The following is an 18,310-nucleotide window of genomic DNA, read 5'->3' on the forward strand; positions in this document are numbered from 1 at the left end:
AGGTCCTGGATCATCTTCACTATCATTATTCTGAATTCTTTTTCTGGAAGGTTGCCTATCTCCACTTCATTTAGTTGTGTTTCCTGGGTTCTATCTTGTCCTTCATCTGGTACATAGCCCTCTGCCTTTTCATCTTGTCTCTCTTTCTGTGAATGTGGTTTTTGTTCCACAGGCTGCAGGATTGTAGTTCTTCTTGCTTCTGCTGTCTGCCCTCTGGTGGATGAGGCTATCTAAGAGGCTTGTGCAAGTTTCCTGATGGGCAGCACTGGTGGTGGGTAGAGCTGGCTGTTGCTCTGGTGGGCAGAGCTCAGTAAAAGTTTAATCTGCTTGTCTGCTGATGGGTGGGGCTGGGCTCCCTCCCTGTTGGTTGTTTGGCCTGAGGCGACCCAACACTGGAGTCTACTTGGGCTCTTTGGTGGGGCTAATGGCAGACACTGGGAGAGCTCACGCCAAGGGGTACTTCCCAGAACTTCTGCTGCCAGTGTCCTTGTCTTTTCGGTGAGGCACAGCCACCCCCCACCTCTGCAGGAGACCCTCCAAAACTAGCAGGTAGGTCTGGTTCAGTCTCCTATGGGGTCACTTCCCCTGGGTCCCGATGCACACACTACTTTGTGTGTGACCTTCAAGAGTGGAGTGTCTGTTTCCCCCAGTCCTGTCAAAGTCCTGCAATCAAATCCCACTAGGCTTCAAAGTCTGATTCTCTAGGAATTCCTCCTCCTGTTGCCGGGCCCCCAGGTTGGGAAGCCTGACGTGGGGCTCAGAACCTTCACTCCAGTGGGTGGATTTCTGTGGTTTAAGTGTTCTCCAGTTTGTGAGTTCTCCCACCCAGCAGTTATGGGATTTGATTTTATTGTGATTGCGCCCCTCCTACCATCTCACTGCAGCTCCTCCTTTGCCTTTGCCTGTGGGGTATCTTTTTTGGTGAGTTCCAGTGTCTTCCTGTTGATGATTGTTCTGCAGTTAGTTGTGATTCGGTGTTCTCGAAAGAGGGAGTGAGCACATGTCTTTCTACTCTGCCATCTTGAACCAGTCTCCCAGTCTATGATTTTTAAAATATTGTTTCTATTTTATAAATGTGAAAAACTAGTGCTCACAAAGGATCAGGAGTATAGTAATTGACAGATCTGTGACTGGAACTGGTGTACCCCTTATTAAAATATTTATTCTCTTAACCAGAATATTACACAGAAATTCTACAGATGGGATAAAAGCTCATCAACCTTCAGCATATTTTTTGTTTCATAAATAAATCAGTGCTTTACCAGTTTCTGATAAGTTTCACCTGAACCCAGAAGGAGCCGGGTTTGTTTATACTTAATTCTGCAGGAAGAAGAATGACTTTTGAGGGTTTGCCTGACTTTGGGATTCCATGATTTCTCACGTTATATGTGGGAAGGTATTTGTAGGGAAATCCGTGGGCTGTAATTTCTGTACTGCCAGAGTCTTTGCTCCCATGATACTCATGCTGGGAGCCCGTGGCTGACTTTCTCCATTCTTCAGAAAGATATCAAGCTCCCCAGACTCTTTGCTTTTAATTTAAAATTTTAATTTATACTTTTCCGTGGATGATACGGAGACAGACATGGCCGTGAGTAAATATGTCAGGATAATGTATTGAATGGAATGAAAATGGTGTGTGCTTGGGAAACACTTTAATTTCATCTCGCTCACTTCTTTGCCAACTATAATGAACAAATTGGGAGGCTGGGTTTTAAAGCTGTTGAGGATGGAGTGGTAGGGACGGTGGAGTGGGAGCCAGGGACAAATAAATAATGGGAACCGTTTGGGGTGACTTCTCAAGGCGTTCCCGACCGGCCGCTGAGCAGCTTCTGCGACAGCTGTTGTCTGAGACAAGGAGTCGGGGCTGAGAGGAAAAGCCTGCCCGCCTCTTACAACCCCCTGGAGTTCCACACCACTGGCCTGCACCAGAAGGGCAAGGAATTGGGCCTGGATGACGGGAGAGGAGAAGCTTTCATCATTCTTATCTTTAAAAGATGCTTTTCTTCTTTCCCCAAGGGCTCACTGCTTCTGAAATGGCTTTGCCTTATGCTATACCTTTCAAGAGGAAGTTGCAAAGGAAGAAAGTGGGAAAAAGGTGGCTTCCAAAGCCACCTGTAATTCCAAATGTGAGGGGACCATCCACCAGCGACTAACCTGGGCATTGTTCTGTGGGGAGACCCTCGGCTAAATTCTGTGCTTCTCCTTCACCTGCCCTGAGATGTACCCTTACCACTGCCTCCCCAGCTAACGGTGTCTCCTTGGGTTGGGAGTGAGACTCCTGGAATAATTTTCCCTTCTTCTTGGTGCCCTGCAGCACGTGTGCAGTAAACATCCCTTAGAACTGAACATGCTGCTCTGAAACTCCTGACCTGAAGTAATCCCTTCGACTGTGATCCTGTCCCCATTGTCCCATTTCTCTTTAGCACTTACACGGTTAGTGTTTGCTTTGAGCAATGCCTCTATCTGCTTGAGGATGGAATGTTCTGAGTATCTGGCCTAGGGTGAGGGTTGTCCTATGTGTACACGGAAACTGCCCAAGACAAGGACACCACTGCATAAGCTGTCGGGCCTGCGGGCCAACGGGGATTCGCCTTCGGGTGCGCACAGCTGTACTGATTGATCTCTCAATTATGTATTTTAAGAAATATGGCATTTTACCAGCCACCGGCCATCAATCTAGAAACCAGCCCATCAACCACTGTGCCAACACGCTGTGATCGAAGCCTGATACAAATACAAACTTAAAGCTGTCTCAGTGGCTTTAGCTGAGAAAATAAACCTTAGATGGAAGTGAAATCCTACTGCAGAGCTCTGCATAGGTGAAGTACAGAATGCTTCTCAAGAGTGAGAAAATCTTAGACGCGAAAGAGTCTATAGGTGGACTGAGAAAGCCTTGAACCAGTGTTCTGGGTTTTGGTAAAAATGTAAATCTCACCTTCTTTCTGAGCTATTAGTGAGTGGAATAACCTGTCTTGAAACCGGGCTCAAACAACCCTCAGTGGAACTCCATTCTGTATATATCTGAAAATACAGAAAGAGAAGGCTTCAGAAGTCCTTGGGAAATGATAAACCAATGGATTCAGTATCACTTGGTTAAACTAACATACACTCCCATGTAACAGCAGTTGAATTACGTTTTTCCAAATGCAGCAACAAGCTCTCTGACAATAGTAATAGAGCAGGTTCTGTTTAAGGAATGTTTGCTATGTGCAGGTACAATTCTGACTCTGGTTCATGTATCAGTATTATTTCATTCAGCTTCATAATAGCCCTAGGAGGTAGGTGAGTGTGTACATCCAACTTCACAGACGGGGAAAGGGAGGCTGAGGGGGTAAACAAAGAGGCTGTCCTGAGGCCGCCTGTTGGTCAATAGCAGAGCCCTTGCCTGTCTGAGCCAAGGCCCTCTCCTCAGCACCACAACATACTGTCTCTTTAGTGTCCGATTTACATATGTCATCAAAGCTCATAAAGAACTCTAGACTCCCCTGCGTCATTCTCAGTATTGTCAAGAGTCATCTGGATGACCCATCTGGCCTGAGACGGGTTTAATCCTTTGTGGACGAGGGCCACCACTGTGTGGTCACCATGTATCCTACTTCCCATCACGTCCAGCCTCTTTTGTGCCAACTCATTTGCTCAAGGACCTCATTCAAGCTTCCAGTGCATGGAACCCACCGGGCTCTCTCTATCCATCAGGGTCCCTGTCATCATGTCTCCTTTCACTCATCTGTTTTCCAGTTTCTTTAAAGCTTGGTTTCTTTTCCCTTGCCCACCTGGCACTCTTTTTAACACTGGATGAACCCAGCCATCCACGTTGACTCCGCCTGCAGCGCAGCAGCTCAGCAGCTATTCTTGGTTGGAGAATATCCTCACAGCTGGCAGAGTAGTGTCGCTGTAAATTCTTGGTCATCAGCTGTAAGTGGGGCCTCAGCACTGCCTGTGAATCCTAGTGTAGTTCCCTAGCAATTTTGCTGTCATTTTCTGTAGCAGCCATTTCACTTTTTCTTGCATCTACCTTCCCCTTTCTTACATTCCCATTTACCCTCAACTGATAACTTTGCCGTCTACTTAGGAAAAGATAGAAACCATCACTCAGGAGCCTCCTTGCTTTCCCCAGCCAGATCCACAAATCGAGGTGGGTTGCTATTATTTTTTCCTTCTCTTATGACACAACAGCTGAAGCACCCTTCCTTCATGTGCTTTAGATCCCACACTCTTTCACCTTTACCGTAATTTTTCCTTGTGAGTCATCTCCTTTCTCCTACGTCATCAGTTGCTCCTATTCAATAAGGTTGATCCCATCAGTATATGCTTATATATTAAGTATCATAGTGTGTGAGTATCATAATGTAAGAAGGCTGGTCTTTGTCTTATTGACAGTTGCGTCTCTGGTTCACAGTAACATTGGGCTACTCAAAGTGTAGTTGCCCGCTCCCCATCAGCATGGTAGGAATGCAGAATGTTGGTTCCCACCCAGACCTAGTGAATTAATGACGTGCACAGGTAACTTGTGGGCATTTAAAAGTTTGAAAAGCCCTAGCACCCAGTAGGTATTCAGTAAATATTTACAAAATGAATAAATAAATTCCCAGTGTTTCCAATCCTAATATAAACAAACAAAAACACTCTGGAGAGCCCGGTGACCTTTCTGGACTGCTTCCAATGACACTGTTTTCAGGATACCCCACACCTTCCTTGGTTTTGTTTAAATACTTTATGTCCTCCAGGACGCTCATCCTGCATGCCTTGGTATGTTTCCTACTTTTCTCTGGATAACATCCCTCCCCCAACTACACACGTACACACATGCACACAACACATACATACCCTTCCTGTGTATTAATGTGACTCTACACTCCAGCTGCTGTGAGCAAGGCACCATCCCCCAATTAGGAACAATGTGAGGATGCCGTGTATCTGGCAGCCTTCAAAGTCAATCTCTTGCACTCCTGAAGACCCTCTAAGCAGCTCTGACCCCGCCCCATCCTCTGCAGAGGCTCTCCTATATATTCTCCACCAGGACCTTATCCCTACATATTAGCTCTAGCAGAGTTATTACTCTCTCTGAATCGTAAAATTTCCCCTTATGTAACTTAGGGTTCTTCTTGATGTTCTAGACTTGGCTGTATTTGTAACTCAGGAAATAACTGAGTCATTAAAGCTTCCCAGGAGAACAGCTTGGTGCAATTTAGCATACCTTAGGAATTGGTCTAAAATTTTTTCATTTTTTCTTCCCTCCTCTCCTTGCCTTTAAAACGTTCCTTTATTATTGGTCCTTGAATTCTCTAAAGCAAGATCGCCTTCTTCCCATTTTTTGAACTAGCATTGTTAATATATTTCGATACATGTAAGGTTTTTAAATGAAAATCAGTTAACTCTCAATTTATTTAAAAAAAGGCAATTGACAAAAGCAAAAAAAACAAAACTAATATTGTGTGTAAATTTAAAAATGAAATTCAAAGAAATGCATTTTGGGGTTTTACCATTCAACCCTTTTACGTCTTTCAGCATTTCTTAACTTGAAAACTTTCTGGAAGATCATTTTCTCAGGCAGGGGACAGGGGTGGGCAGAGACAAGGTGACCAGGGATTCCCAGTGGTAATACTATTTTTAATATGTTAAGTACCTAAAATCATGAAACTAGGTATAAATGCCTTAACCTTATACCCTTCTGTGACTCAGAAATCTAAAATTATAGATCACACACATATAAACTAATACAATTAAAGTCTTGAGCGTCAGTGGGGCAGGTGATGCTTTATTCAAATCAGTTTCCAAGTTGCGTGTGGATATGGTGCTGACTGCTGTAAGGACCCCTCTGACTTCAGCATGTGCCCTTGATGCCTAAGGTCTCCTCCACTTGGGTTCACTGAAACTTTGGGGGCCCCCACTGCTCTGGCATCACGCAGCTTTCCTTGGCAGGGACGCCTTGCTGACACTCTGAGTCTACCTCATACGCTTCTCATTAGCCTCAGACAATGAAAGAAGTACTCACTGATGCCCTTGTACTGACAGACACGAGGCCAAACACTGAAATCTAACTGTGGTCAGACCACATCCACAACATGCATACGTGATATTTGTACAGAGTATTATAAAAATGAAAACAGTGAATTAAAAACTACAGCAGAGGACCTGTGGACCTTGTGTGTGTGTTTGTGTGTATAAATGACTCATAGACCAAGGGATAAGGGGGGGAGGGATAAATTGAGAGACTGGGACTGACATATACACACTACTATATATAAAATAAATAACTAATAAGAACCTGCTGTATAGCACAAGGAACTCTACTCAGTGCTCTATAATGGCCTATATGGGAAAAGAATCTAAAAAAAAAAAGAGTGGAAATATATGCATGTATAACTGATTTACTTTGCTGTACACCTGAAGCTAACACAACATTGTAAATCAACTATACTCCAATAAAAAATTGTTTACAAAGACTCGTAGAGAGATACACACATACATGTATCTCCAAGGACATCTACTTCACCTATGTGGGCCCTTTTTTCCCAGCTTTATTGAAATAGAATTTACATATAACACCGTGTAAGTTTAAGGTGTACAGCATGTTGATTTGATGCATTTATTTATTGCCAGATGACTACCTTTATAGAATAAGCTGTCACCTCCATCCCATCACGTAGCGTTTCTTTTTTGTGGTGAAAACATTTAAGATCTACTCTCGCAGCAAATTTCAAGGATATGATACAGTATCATTAGCTATAATCCTATGTGGGTTCTTTTTATGTCAGTTTGAAACACATTATCTTACATCTTTTTTTAAAATTATTTAATTAATTATGTATTTATTTTTGGCTGCGTTGGGTCCTCGTTGCTGCGTGTGGGCTTTCTCTAGTTGCGGCGAGCGGGGGCTGCTCTTCATTGTGTTGCGCGGGCTTCTCATTGCGGTGGCTTCTCTTGTTGCAGGGCACGGGCTCTAGGCATGCGGCCTTCAGTAGTTGTGGTTCGCGGCCCCTAGAGCGTAGGCTTAGTAGTTGTGGCACACAGGCTTCATTGTTCCGCAGCATGTAGTATCTTCCCGGACCAGGGCTCGAACCCCTGTCCCCTGCTTTGGCAGGTGGATTCTTAACCACCAGGGAAGTCCCAACATCTTTTATTCATTATAAGTATATGCTGATCACCTCCTAGCTGCCAGGTGGACCGTTGGGAAGTGCTGGTGATACAAAGTGAAGACCACTGAGACACTTATATACAGCCTAACGAATAAGTACATATATGATTAAATCCAGTGTTGTAAATTCTGTGAAGAAGACCGTCACATTACAAAGAGGTATAGACCCATGTGTCTGTATTAGTGATTAAATTCTATCTGCCACTGTGTACTATTCATGAAGGCAGAGGGGCGTGCGATATAATTTAGGTATTATCCCAATACCAAGGCATTTTCTAGTTAACTTCAGTTTCTCAAAATGCCGATTGTCAGTTCTTTGAACACAGAATCTATAAAGTTATCTGTAAAGGAGACACACCATTTGTTAGGCTGGTTTCCAAGACTTGTTCTCCAGCTCTCCAGATTATCTAAATGTTCCTACAGCTATCTGTACGTGTAAGTGAGATTTATTTTTAATCTGTGTATGTGACATTTATTTTTAATGCAGACTTGATCTTCAGACACGCGTCATATTGCGTTCAGATTTCGGATGATAAAGACATGAGCATCTAGCAAGCAGGCGCAGTGGGGCATTCCGGAGTACTCTCTCTCCGTCAAGGATGCTCCCAATCCCCACGGCACTCTCCGTTCCTTGCCCTGCTTTCGGTTTCACCAGTTACCATATTCCTAAAACAACATACCTATTTACTTAGGTGCTTTTATTGTAGCCTCAAAGGGCATGACCTTTGTCTGCCTCTTTCAGGCATCTCAGCTCCTACAGCGTCGCCTGGTACACATGAGACACTCATTAAATACTGTTGTGTGAATCGTGGCACTTTTTAGTTTTGTATTTTCAGAGGCAAAATATAAAAATGAGAACAAAATAACGACCACAAACAAAACCAAGAAAGCCGGCCAGGTTCACTTTTCAGGAAGACTTTGTTATCTTGATTGAATTCCTGCGTGTCTTTTGTCTTGTTTCTTTGAGGCAGTGGTTCTCAAAGGGCAGTCCCCAGACCAGCATCTCTGACCTTACCTGGAAACTGGTTAGGAAGGCAAATCCTCAGCCCACCTCCAGCTCACTGAACGGAAGGTCTTGGGAGGTGGGCTGAGCGATCTGTGTTCTAAAAATCTCTCTAGGTGATTTTGATGCACAGCAAAGTTTGAAAACCACTGCTTTAAGGCATGGGTTTCCCCTAACTGTGAAACCAATCCGGGCACCTTAATCCCACGTTGCATATTCAGCGGAGCTGGACATGACGCTTTGCAAGCAGGACCCCTTTCCTCCACTGTCTTTCAGGTGTTCCTTTGCTCTTTCTGATTCTTATCTCCACACCTCTCCTCACACATAGCTAGAGGTGGTTTACGGATGTGAAAAAATCACTTCCAAATGTTCTTCCTGTTCCCCAAAGCTGTTTTATCACTTATGAGAAGATTAAATAAGTACCATAACTTTGAGGGAAACTCTGGCTGGCCTAATAACTTGGGTTCTCAAACCACAAGCACTTTTTTTTATTATTATTATTAAGAAGAAGCCCTGAAGTGCAGGGACCCCCCGTGCCAGGCTGCCCAGGTTTGAATCCCCTGCCTGATGGTGTTAATGCAAGTTTGTGGGCCCACCACACAGTGAGGCCAGACAAACTGAAACTTCGGAGTTTGGAGCAGAGAAACGTTTATGATCAGCTTGTGCACAATTCTCCGACTGTCTGATGGTGAGGCAGCAGGGTGGTGTCACAGGGGTTAACATGATCAGTCCTTAGGCAACAGGAGGCCTGGGGCTATGTGCTCAAGGTCACCGAGGAGTTAACATCTTCCATTTTTTGGAGGGGGGTAGGTTTACATCTGCAAAACAACTCAGGAAATGTGCATCAAACACTATTATCTAGGTACTTCAGAGAGGAGCAAAGCAGAGGATCTGGGGGAAGGCCCTCCTGGGAAGGCCCCCATGGGGTCCTGCTCGGTTACAGTGGTGCCAGGCTTGGACGTCAGGAGTCCTGAACGTCTCTGTCTGTTCCTCATTGTACAATGTGGACAGTGATAGAGTGTCTCTCAAAGGGTAGCTGTAGGATCAAGTGATTTAATATACGGAAGGTTCTTAAACTGTGCTGGGCACAGAACACTCACTGTGTAATTGTAGACGTTCCAGTAGAGGTGCCTTGAGTTCTGTCGTATTTGGGCCAGTAGGCAGGGTTAGCTTGGAGTGTAAGAATTTTAAATACCTGAAAGGGTTTTCAAGAAATTGGAAAGCTGTCATTAATATTCCTTAACTTTCCTCTTGGCTCCCCCTTATTTAACATTAAAAACCCTCCTTCGTGGGCTTCTGGTTAAAGAGAGTCCAAGACGTAGCCACAGCCAGCAGGGCAGGAGCGGGGTTTGGAACAATACTTAAGCAAAATGTTAAGTCCTTTTCTGAGCTCTTCTTCCTGCTGTTCAGAGGACGGTGAAAGGGCCCTATCGTGATGGAGGAAAGCTGGAAGCACTGAAAGGACGCGTTCTTCTGGGGCACAGAAGCATTAAGAGGCAGATAACTGTCCTCAACCGACAGAATCCTTCTGCTAAGTGTCTTTGTCATCTGTTAGGTTCTGGGGCTGTGTAGACTCAGCGAAGCAGCTCTACCCCATTAGAGAGATGGACTTACTTCCCTCTGTGTGTTTTCCATGCCCACTAATGAGGCCCAGGCTTGAGAGCAGGTGAATTGGAACGTAGTCATCCATCCGGGGTACGTCCACAAAGAGGTACACGAGGCTTTCCAAGGGCTGTGTGGCAGGGCACTGAGAGTGTGTGCTGACCACAGGGTGGATTTGGACTGCCCTGCCTCAGAGTCAGCCCCTACCAGACCCTGCGGCAATTTGAACCGGTGCGATTCACCCCCAACCTGCAGTTGTAGGTCTTCACACAAGGAAATGTATCTAAAGAAGTACATTTTCAAGATCTAAAATGTCCTCAAATGGATCTGCCTGAGAAAGACCTGTGTGTGAGTTGTAGTTCTGGTTGTCCTTTCTGAGTGCTCCCACTTTAATTGTCCGGGAGAGAATGTTCCTTTACTTTCGTTGTGACCTCCACCGCTATTACCGATCTGTCATCACACAGAGTATCAGTCCTGAGGGAGAGTCCCACCAAGGTAAAGCAGAGAAGTCCTCAAGGAAATGGCACAGTTTTTCGTCAGTAATGAATTCATGGCAAAACTGGTACCTTCTCTATCTTGGAATTAGAATCCAGAGAGATAGAGATGTTTTCTGACAGAGGGCAGGGTGATTTGGCATATTAAAATAAACAGTATTTCAATTTTCCCCACCTTTCTCAGCGTATTGGCTTAAACAAAGTGCTTCTAAGTGACAGAATAACACATCTTTATCAGTCATTTGATAAGGCCTAGTAAAATGTTAGCAATATACTGTCCAGATACTGAGAAATTGAATGAATTTAATACTGGATTACAAAGCCCTTTGCAAGTCAGGTATTTTCCAATTCATTGCTTTAAAAGAAATTGAAGGAAGAATTAATTGAATTGTCAGCTGTGAGATCATTAAAATAATTTTTGAAGCTATATTACTATGCGTTTTTTGGCATATATCTTGGAAGAGGTTCAAAGAATTGAGTGACATTGCTATACAAGGTTTTCATTTCTATCTCCTTGCTTATTGTGAACTTGTTTTTTTTTCAAAGCAAAATAGGAATAGAATTGATCCTGAGCTCTCATTCTAGTGTAATGATATTTATCGATGGTATAATAAACAGAAAAGCCTCATCTATCCCATTGAGAGCTATATTTCCAGTAAAAGTTTACTTCTTATGTTTAATTATTACTTAACCACATGTATAATATATTTATGTTGTTTTATCAGTATTATCCTTGTAATGATAACTCATTCTAAAAGAAAATATCATTCAGAGCTTTACGGTCACAGAACATGAAAGGAAATTTAAATTTCAATCTCTATACTTTATATATATTGTTGCAAATAAATATGATAGCTGATCAATAAAAGATTTTCAAGCATAAAATATGCTTGAAGTATTATATCAGGATAAAATCCTGCAGAGGATATATAATAGATACACAAGTTCAAGTTTAGAAAAGGAAAAATGCACATTTTATAACTGTTAAAAAAGAGCTTGTTCATGAATTTTGAAAGTAGACAACCATGAGTATCAAATTGCTATGGCATTTAAATTCGTATAGAGATATATATAAAGGGACATTATGACATTTTATTTATTTATTTATTTTTGCGGTACGCGGGCCTCTCACTGTTGTGGCCTCTCCCGTTGGGGAGCACAGGCTCCGGACGCGCAGGCTCAGCGGCCATGGCTCACGGGCCCAGCCGCTCTGTGGCATGTGGGATCTTCCCGGACTGGGGCACGAACTCATGTCCCCTGCATTGGCAGGCGGACTCTCAACCACTGCGCCACCAGGGAAGCCCCATTATGACATTTTAATTTTAAGATGTGAATAATCTGCACAGACCAAAAATGCATCCTTTGCAACTATTACCTAAACTTTAAAAATATTATGTCAACTTAAAATGTGCAAAGGGTTACATAATTGACCAAAATAAAAGCAAGCATATTGTCTGCACTGTCACCTGGGTGTGTGTGGTTCCAGGGTCTGGGGGACAACACCCTTTACTCTGTCTAGTTCACCATCTACTTCTAGGCTGGCCAAACTGTACAGTAGGAATTTAACCTTTAGGAGTCATTCAAACAGGGATTCAGTCTTCATGGAAATACAGCTGTTATTAAGAAAGTTGGCACGTTAATTCTTATCAGTGATTTGCAACTGAGAGTGAATGAATGTGTTTATCATATTTTTTTTTTCCTAAGAAATGCTTTTGAAAGTGGGGAGCAGAGAGGGCCCATTAGGGCTTTAGTCCTCATAAGGGAAATGGACAGTTGCTGTATAAGGAACAAAAATGCACAGAAAGTGAAGCTAGGGCCCTAAGGATGTGGAGGAGACAACATGACCTTAGTTTTTCTTTTTTTTTTTTAGTTAATTTATTCCTTATTGAAGTGAAGTTGATTTACAATGTTGTTTTAGTTTCAGGCATACAGCAAAATGATTCAGTTATACATACATATGTATATTTTTCAGATTCTTTTCCCTTATAGGTTACTACAAAATACTGAGTATAGTTCCCTGTGCTATACAGTAGGTCCTTGTTGTTTATATATTTTATATATAATAGCATGTATATGTTACACGCAAATTCCTAATTTATCCCCCTCCCCTTTTCCCTTTGGTAACCATAAGTTTATTTTCTGTGAGTCTGTTTCTGTTTTGTAAATAAGTTCATTTGTATCATTTTTTTAGATTCCACATATAAGTGATATCTTATATTTGCCTTTCTCTGTCTGGCTTACTTCACTTGGTATTGGTTTGGCCAAAAAGTTCATTCGATTTTAAGTAAAAATAAAAGATATATTTTTCATTTTCACCAAGAATTTCATCGAACAATGTAAATTCACTGACCAAATGAACTTTTTGGCCAATCCAGTATGATAATCTCTAGGTCTATCCATGTTGCTGCAAATGGCATTATATCATTCTTTTTTATGGCTGAGTAATATTCCATTGTATGTGCATACCACATCTTCTTTATCCATTCCTCTGTCAATGGACATTTAGGTTGCTTGCATGTCCTGGCTATTGTAAACAGTGCTGCAGTGAACATTGGGGTGCATGTATCTTTTCAAATTTGTGTTTTCTCTGGATATACGCTCAGGAGTGGGATTGCTAAGTCATATGGTAACTCTATTTTTAGTTTTCTAAGGAACCTGCATACTGTTCTCCATAGTGGATGCACCAGTGTACATTCCCACCAACACTGTAGAAGGGTTCCCTTTTTTCCACACCCTCTCCAGCATTTATGATTTGTAGACTTTTGGATGACTTCAGTTTTTCTTTATGCCAAATAGGCATCCGTGAAGGTGGGAAGGAGTCATTGAATGATACCTGAATACAGGGACCATTAGGTAAATGCAGCTGGGTCCCCAGAACTCACCTCACTGATCTTAGACGCATCTGCAAAATAATTACAGAATTAGATGTATAAGTACAGGTATGCAGGGATGCCTGTGGCCAAGTTAAAATAAAAGCTTTGTAAGAATATTAGAGTATGATTCTGTTTTAGGTAAAACCAAATCAGCACAACCTTTCCGTATATGAATATATGTCTGTAAGGAGTAAGGTGAGGAAGACATAACAGGCTGTCACTGAAATGGCGACATCCAGGCAGGGAGTTGGGTGGAGAGAAAGATTAGCTCGGCCTTTAGGCGTCTTTGTGTTGTATTCGTTTACATGTTTATACATGTTTATTTTACTTCTGTGGTTGTAAAAAATAACAAAGAACATATAGAAGAGAAAAATCTCTTCCTTCCTGCACCCAGTGGTCACCCCACCCCTACCTCGAGGCTGCCCGCACCTGCTGAATGACAGGTGGACGTGTGCATAGCAGACCCCTCTGATTGGAAGCTAGTTATACTGTTATCCCTCCTCCCCATCAGGGAGAGGGCCTCTCGAGACTGGGCGCTCACCCCTTTCAGTGGCAGCTGTCATTTTGGTGCTCCAGTATCCTTCTGTTCCCTGGACCATTCAGGCTATGTCAGGCTGTTCACTTTGCCAAGGGAAACACACGTGTCTCCCCATGGCCGGTGTCCTTGGTGCTCCCACCTCCTGAGCCCTGGTCCAGGTCGAGGTGGGAGCAGACCTGGTGAGGTGTGGCCATGTTTATTCCCTGTGTCCCTACCTGAAGGTGCTGACTTCACGTTCCCGGTCCTCAGGAGGCACTGCTCATACCCCCTCTGGTGGGACATCTCGGGGAAGCAGGTGTCATTTCACCTTTTCATTTGCCAAGATACTGAAACTCAGGTTCTGACTAGAGCACTGAGTACTGGGGTAGACACACCTGGGGCCCTTTAACCATGCCCTTCATTGAACAACTCCGATTTCTCAAGGATTTCCTTTTCTCAGTTTTCCACCCACACATTCTAAGTTCCTGGGACACATTTGCAAATTTTCTTCCTGACCAGCAGGCACATTTATTTCTTCATTAAACCTGATAACCTGCAGGTCACACACACCGACAAGCAAATTCCATTTGCTCGTAGCCCCCATTCATAGCCTCTGACTGTTGGGAAGAGTAGGTTAGGGTATGTGGGGTAGTGGTCTGCTTGGCCACTTTCTCCTTCCCTCTCCTGAAATCTTAAGAGGTAGCCGTGACTGCCTCAAAGACTGCTGGCATTGTACCGTGGCTTTCAAGACTCTGTGTTATCAGTTGCAGTTGGAGGGCTTTGGGCGGCTTAGGGGTACAGGAGATGATGAACACGAGGGAGGTCTGGAGGTAAATATGTCCAATTTTTGACCTAACAACAAGTTAAGCATTTGCTGTGTGGATGATTGGTGACCTGCTTGAAATACTGATGCACTCTCTCTCCCCTCTGGCCCTGGGCCACTTCTCCCACAAGGTGGTAACTGTGCTCGAGAAATATAAACTAATTTTCATAGAAGCCTAAGGGAAAAAACAAGATGGAAAAAGCAAATATGCAGCAAAGATACTCACATAACGTGTTGCTAAATTGAATGGAAATGCTTTTGTAGCATCGGCTCTTCAGGAGGGTTCAGGCCACTGTTGCCCTCTGTTTAGGAAGCTTCATCAATGATTCGTTCCCTTTGGCACTGGGCTATGTTATTTCATTTACCCCTTGAATGACAGCAGCCGTGTTTATAACAGAATCTCTGAACGCTTTCTCCCTCCCTCCCCTCCCCGACCCTCACTCACAGGTGTACCATAGATGACCGGGTCACCCGGGTGGCCTGGCTGAACCGCAGCACCATCCTCTACGCCGGGAACGACAAGTGGTCCATAGACCCTCGTGTGATCATCCTGGTTAACACGCCAACCCAGTACAGCATCATGATCCAGAACGTGGACGTGTACGACGAGGGCCCGTACACCTGCTCCGTGCAGACGGACAACCACCCCAAGACCTCCCGGGTGCACCTCATCGTGCAAGGTAGGCGGCCTGGCCAGCGGGCTCACGTTCCCCTCAGTGATGCAGGGGAGGCATGATCTCAGCTTGTCCTTCTACTCCTGTAGAAAGACACAAAAGGCCGTTTCCTCTGTAGAATCCGGAGACTGAGTGTCTGTCCTGGATTCCTTCCACCTGCTGGGGTCTTGACTAAGTGCTGAGTATCTTTACAGAGTTTCTCCGTTTTCTCTCTGGTCCTTCTGTCATTAATAGGTCGTTTGGCATGTTTGAGCTGGTTGAGCTGTCTGGAGTTGGGAAAAGATATATTAGAAATATATATTATGTTGTACGATGTTATATGATGTTATGTTATACTATGTTATATTATATAGATATTACTTACTTAGCACTCTGTAGTTGGGAAAAGATAACATTAGGAAATGGATACGGTACTACTCTCCGCGCCTCTTGTTGTTCAGAGACTTATTTCATGATAAAGCGTTAATAATATTGATGTGAAATCGTGTGACATGACTGTTCTTGCATAGCTGGTGGTTGTGTCTGTACCAGAAGGGGTTCTGTGCGCCGTTTGGCATTGCTGCTGAGTCCGTGTACACCCTTTTAGCCCCACAATGGAGTTGAAGTCAAGAGGGATATTAGTCAAAATGTTATCTCCAGGTCTATGTTGGAAATAAGTCTATATAATTAAAAGGGGGAATCCCTAACATTCTCTCCCATTCTCCCTTAAAAGTCTGAATTAGTATAGCCCAGGCATAGTAGTTAAGAGTGTTTCATTTGAATTTTACTTTGCAGGAGAAAAATGGGGTTGAAGAAATGTCAGAATCTCAGATATCAACTATTAAGTGTTAAGAATTAAAAACTCATGCAGAGAGCAGTCAAGAGAATTGGGGAACCGTCTTAAAACAAGGCAGCTCTACACATGACCTTACGTCGAACTGCCCCCTACCAACACCCCCGTCACTATGTAAAGCAAGTCCTATCAGGTATCCACTCGTGGTAGCAATGAGGTGCTGAGCAGACTAGCTCCCATCCCCCTATGACATATCCTTCCTCCACCAAAGGAGAGGTTTGAGTGGACCTTTCTCAGTGTCCCCTATGCTGATGTCTTGTGGCCATGCCTTGAGCTCAGAAAGAGTCCCTGTGTGTGACTTAGTGTCAGTAACTGCCTTTCATCAGATCCCACCTGCAGTTGATCCAATGGGTTTTATATTTTTTCAGTTTCTGAAATGTGTATGGCATTGTCGCTTAGCTAATACGGATTCCCTCATCCCTGCCTTTCTAAGAAATATAACTTTGCTCATTTCAGATGGTTGCATGGGAAGTCTGAGTCGGGGTTAGAGTCTTTCCGTGCTTTGGTCACGCGTGCAGGTCAAGGCGGCCGTTCTTTCCTTTTGTCTGGAACGGCTCTTTGCTAGCAGAGCATCAGGGGCTTTGGCTCTGCACAGCGTGGTAATGGCCTCAGCTGGGCCAGAGGTCTGTCTGCTACAGCCCTGGCTCCCGGCAGGCCCTGATGCTGCCGTAGTGCTGAAACATTGCCTCCGTTCAGCCTCTAAGCCCTTCTCTCACCCACACGCTCCCAGACTCCCACATCTGCCTGCTCCGCTGTGTCTGTTCTCCATCCATGTCCCACTAGGGGTATGGCTTGGGGGTGATCTGCTTGGGAGCTACAAGACGGGCTGCCATCTGGAGATAAAGACAAGTGTCACAGCTGATGCTTCTCCTCAGAGGCTGGTGGAGGCCCTCGCTGAGATCAGTCGTCTGAGATGAGCGGGGATGTCTGCAGAAAACAAGGGAGCTCAAGCTCTCACCACCCGCCTGCCACCTGGGCTTGGCTCCAGAGGAGCAGAAATTCTCGGCGTGGGAAGTGACGCCTCCGTGGCACCTCCGTGGCCTTGACAACAACGTTATCTTCAAATTCAGGAAATTCGTCACTGAAAGAAAAAAAGAACTGTCAGGCACTGTACAGAAACAGACTCAAGCAGAACAGGGCTATCACTTTTCAGGGAAGAAGACAGACGGTGTAAGCATGTCAAAGCCAATACAGGCCATAAAGGGCTTGTGGCACAGAGCTTCAGGGATAATGCTCTTCGTAAGAAGCTTGGAGTAATTCCTGGGGCTGGATGTGAAAGCCAGTGGGGTCTCAGAGCTTTGGGTCAGAAAGACTCTAGGAAGAGGCAAGAAGCAGGGCAGTGGAGTCCCTCATTCCAGAGGTGACGTCCTCAAGTCTCCACGCTTTAGGCCAAGCAACTTCTGTAGCTCCAGGCAATCCAGTGCAGAGATCAGGAGGGCAAAGGAGGAAGGGGAGCATCTCCTCCTGGAAATCTTAGCAGACTGGGCTTTCCATTTACTGAGAGGCTAAAATAAGGAGCTCAGGGAGCTGTTCTTCCTTTGGGAATCGGTTGAGTTTCCAGTGGGTGGAAGCCGAGACCCTGCGGCTCAATTAGAAGAAAGCCCAGAAGTCTCCTCTTTCCCAGCAGCTGTCGGCTTTTGTCCAGTCTATAGATTAATTTTTCAGACTTAGTGTTAGTTCAGGTTAAAGATAATGAAAGTTTCCTAATCCTCTTAAAGAAGATTTATCTGACCGAGTAGAAAGCTTTTGGAATACAATAAGGCATGTATAAAACTGAGGTCTAATCCTGCCTTTAATTTCAAACTGCTGATGGGTATTGATTTTGCAATGAGAAAAACTGAAAAATTTCCAAGCTGCAACTTGTCTATCTGCATATGTGTGTGCGTGTGCGTGTGCGTGTGTGTGTATGGTATTTATTTATCTTCTGTCCATTTGAGAATGTTACAATCTCATCACCTCTGCCAGACAAGTGTCATTAGCAGAAGGGCAATCCCACGGGGTCTAGGCTTTGTTGCTCCCTCCTCCTGCAAAGTGAGTAAGTGAGAGCTGCTCTAACACTACCTCAGAGCCTGTCCTTTCCTGGTTTATAAGGTGGCCTTTCCACGTATCTGATGGGATTAGTTTCCTAGTCCTTCTCTTTGAGGGAAGAAGCTGCTTTCGTTAAAATAGCATCACTGGTCCCCAAGGTACATCTTGGCCACTGAAGGTATAACTTTAAGGTGCCACGTGACGGTGAGGCTGTGACTGTGCCCCTGGTGCCACGTGACGGCGAGGCTGTGACTGTGCCCCTGGTGCCACGTGACGGCAAGGCTGTGACTATGTCCCTGGTGCGTGACGGCGAGGCTGTGACTGTG

General features: G+C 44.3%; 1 protein-coding gene across 2 annotated transcripts in view; it reads left to right on the forward strand.

The window, feature by feature from the left end:
• OPCML (opioid binding protein/cell adhesion molecule like) overlaps positions 1-18,310 on the forward strand; it is a 498,943-nt gene that overhangs the window by 261,018 nt on the left and 219,615 nt on the right. For both annotated transcript variants that reach the window (XM_027092918.1, XM_027092919.1), the window contains exon 2: positions 14,898-15,130. In XM_027092918.1, coding sequence (XP_026948719.1) covers positions 14,898-15,130 — 233 coding nt within the window. The remainder of the gene's footprint in view (positions 1-14,897; positions 15,131-18,310) is intronic.

Source organism: Aethalodelphis obliquidens, unplaced genomic scaffold (assembly GCF_003676395.1).
Source record: "Aethalodelphis obliquidens isolate GAN/ISIS:26980383/991018 unplaced genomic scaffold, ASM367639v1 scaffold82, whole genome shotgun sequence".
Taxonomy (NCBI): Eukaryota; Metazoa; Chordata; class Mammalia; order Artiodactyla; family Delphinidae; genus Aethalodelphis; species Aethalodelphis obliquidens.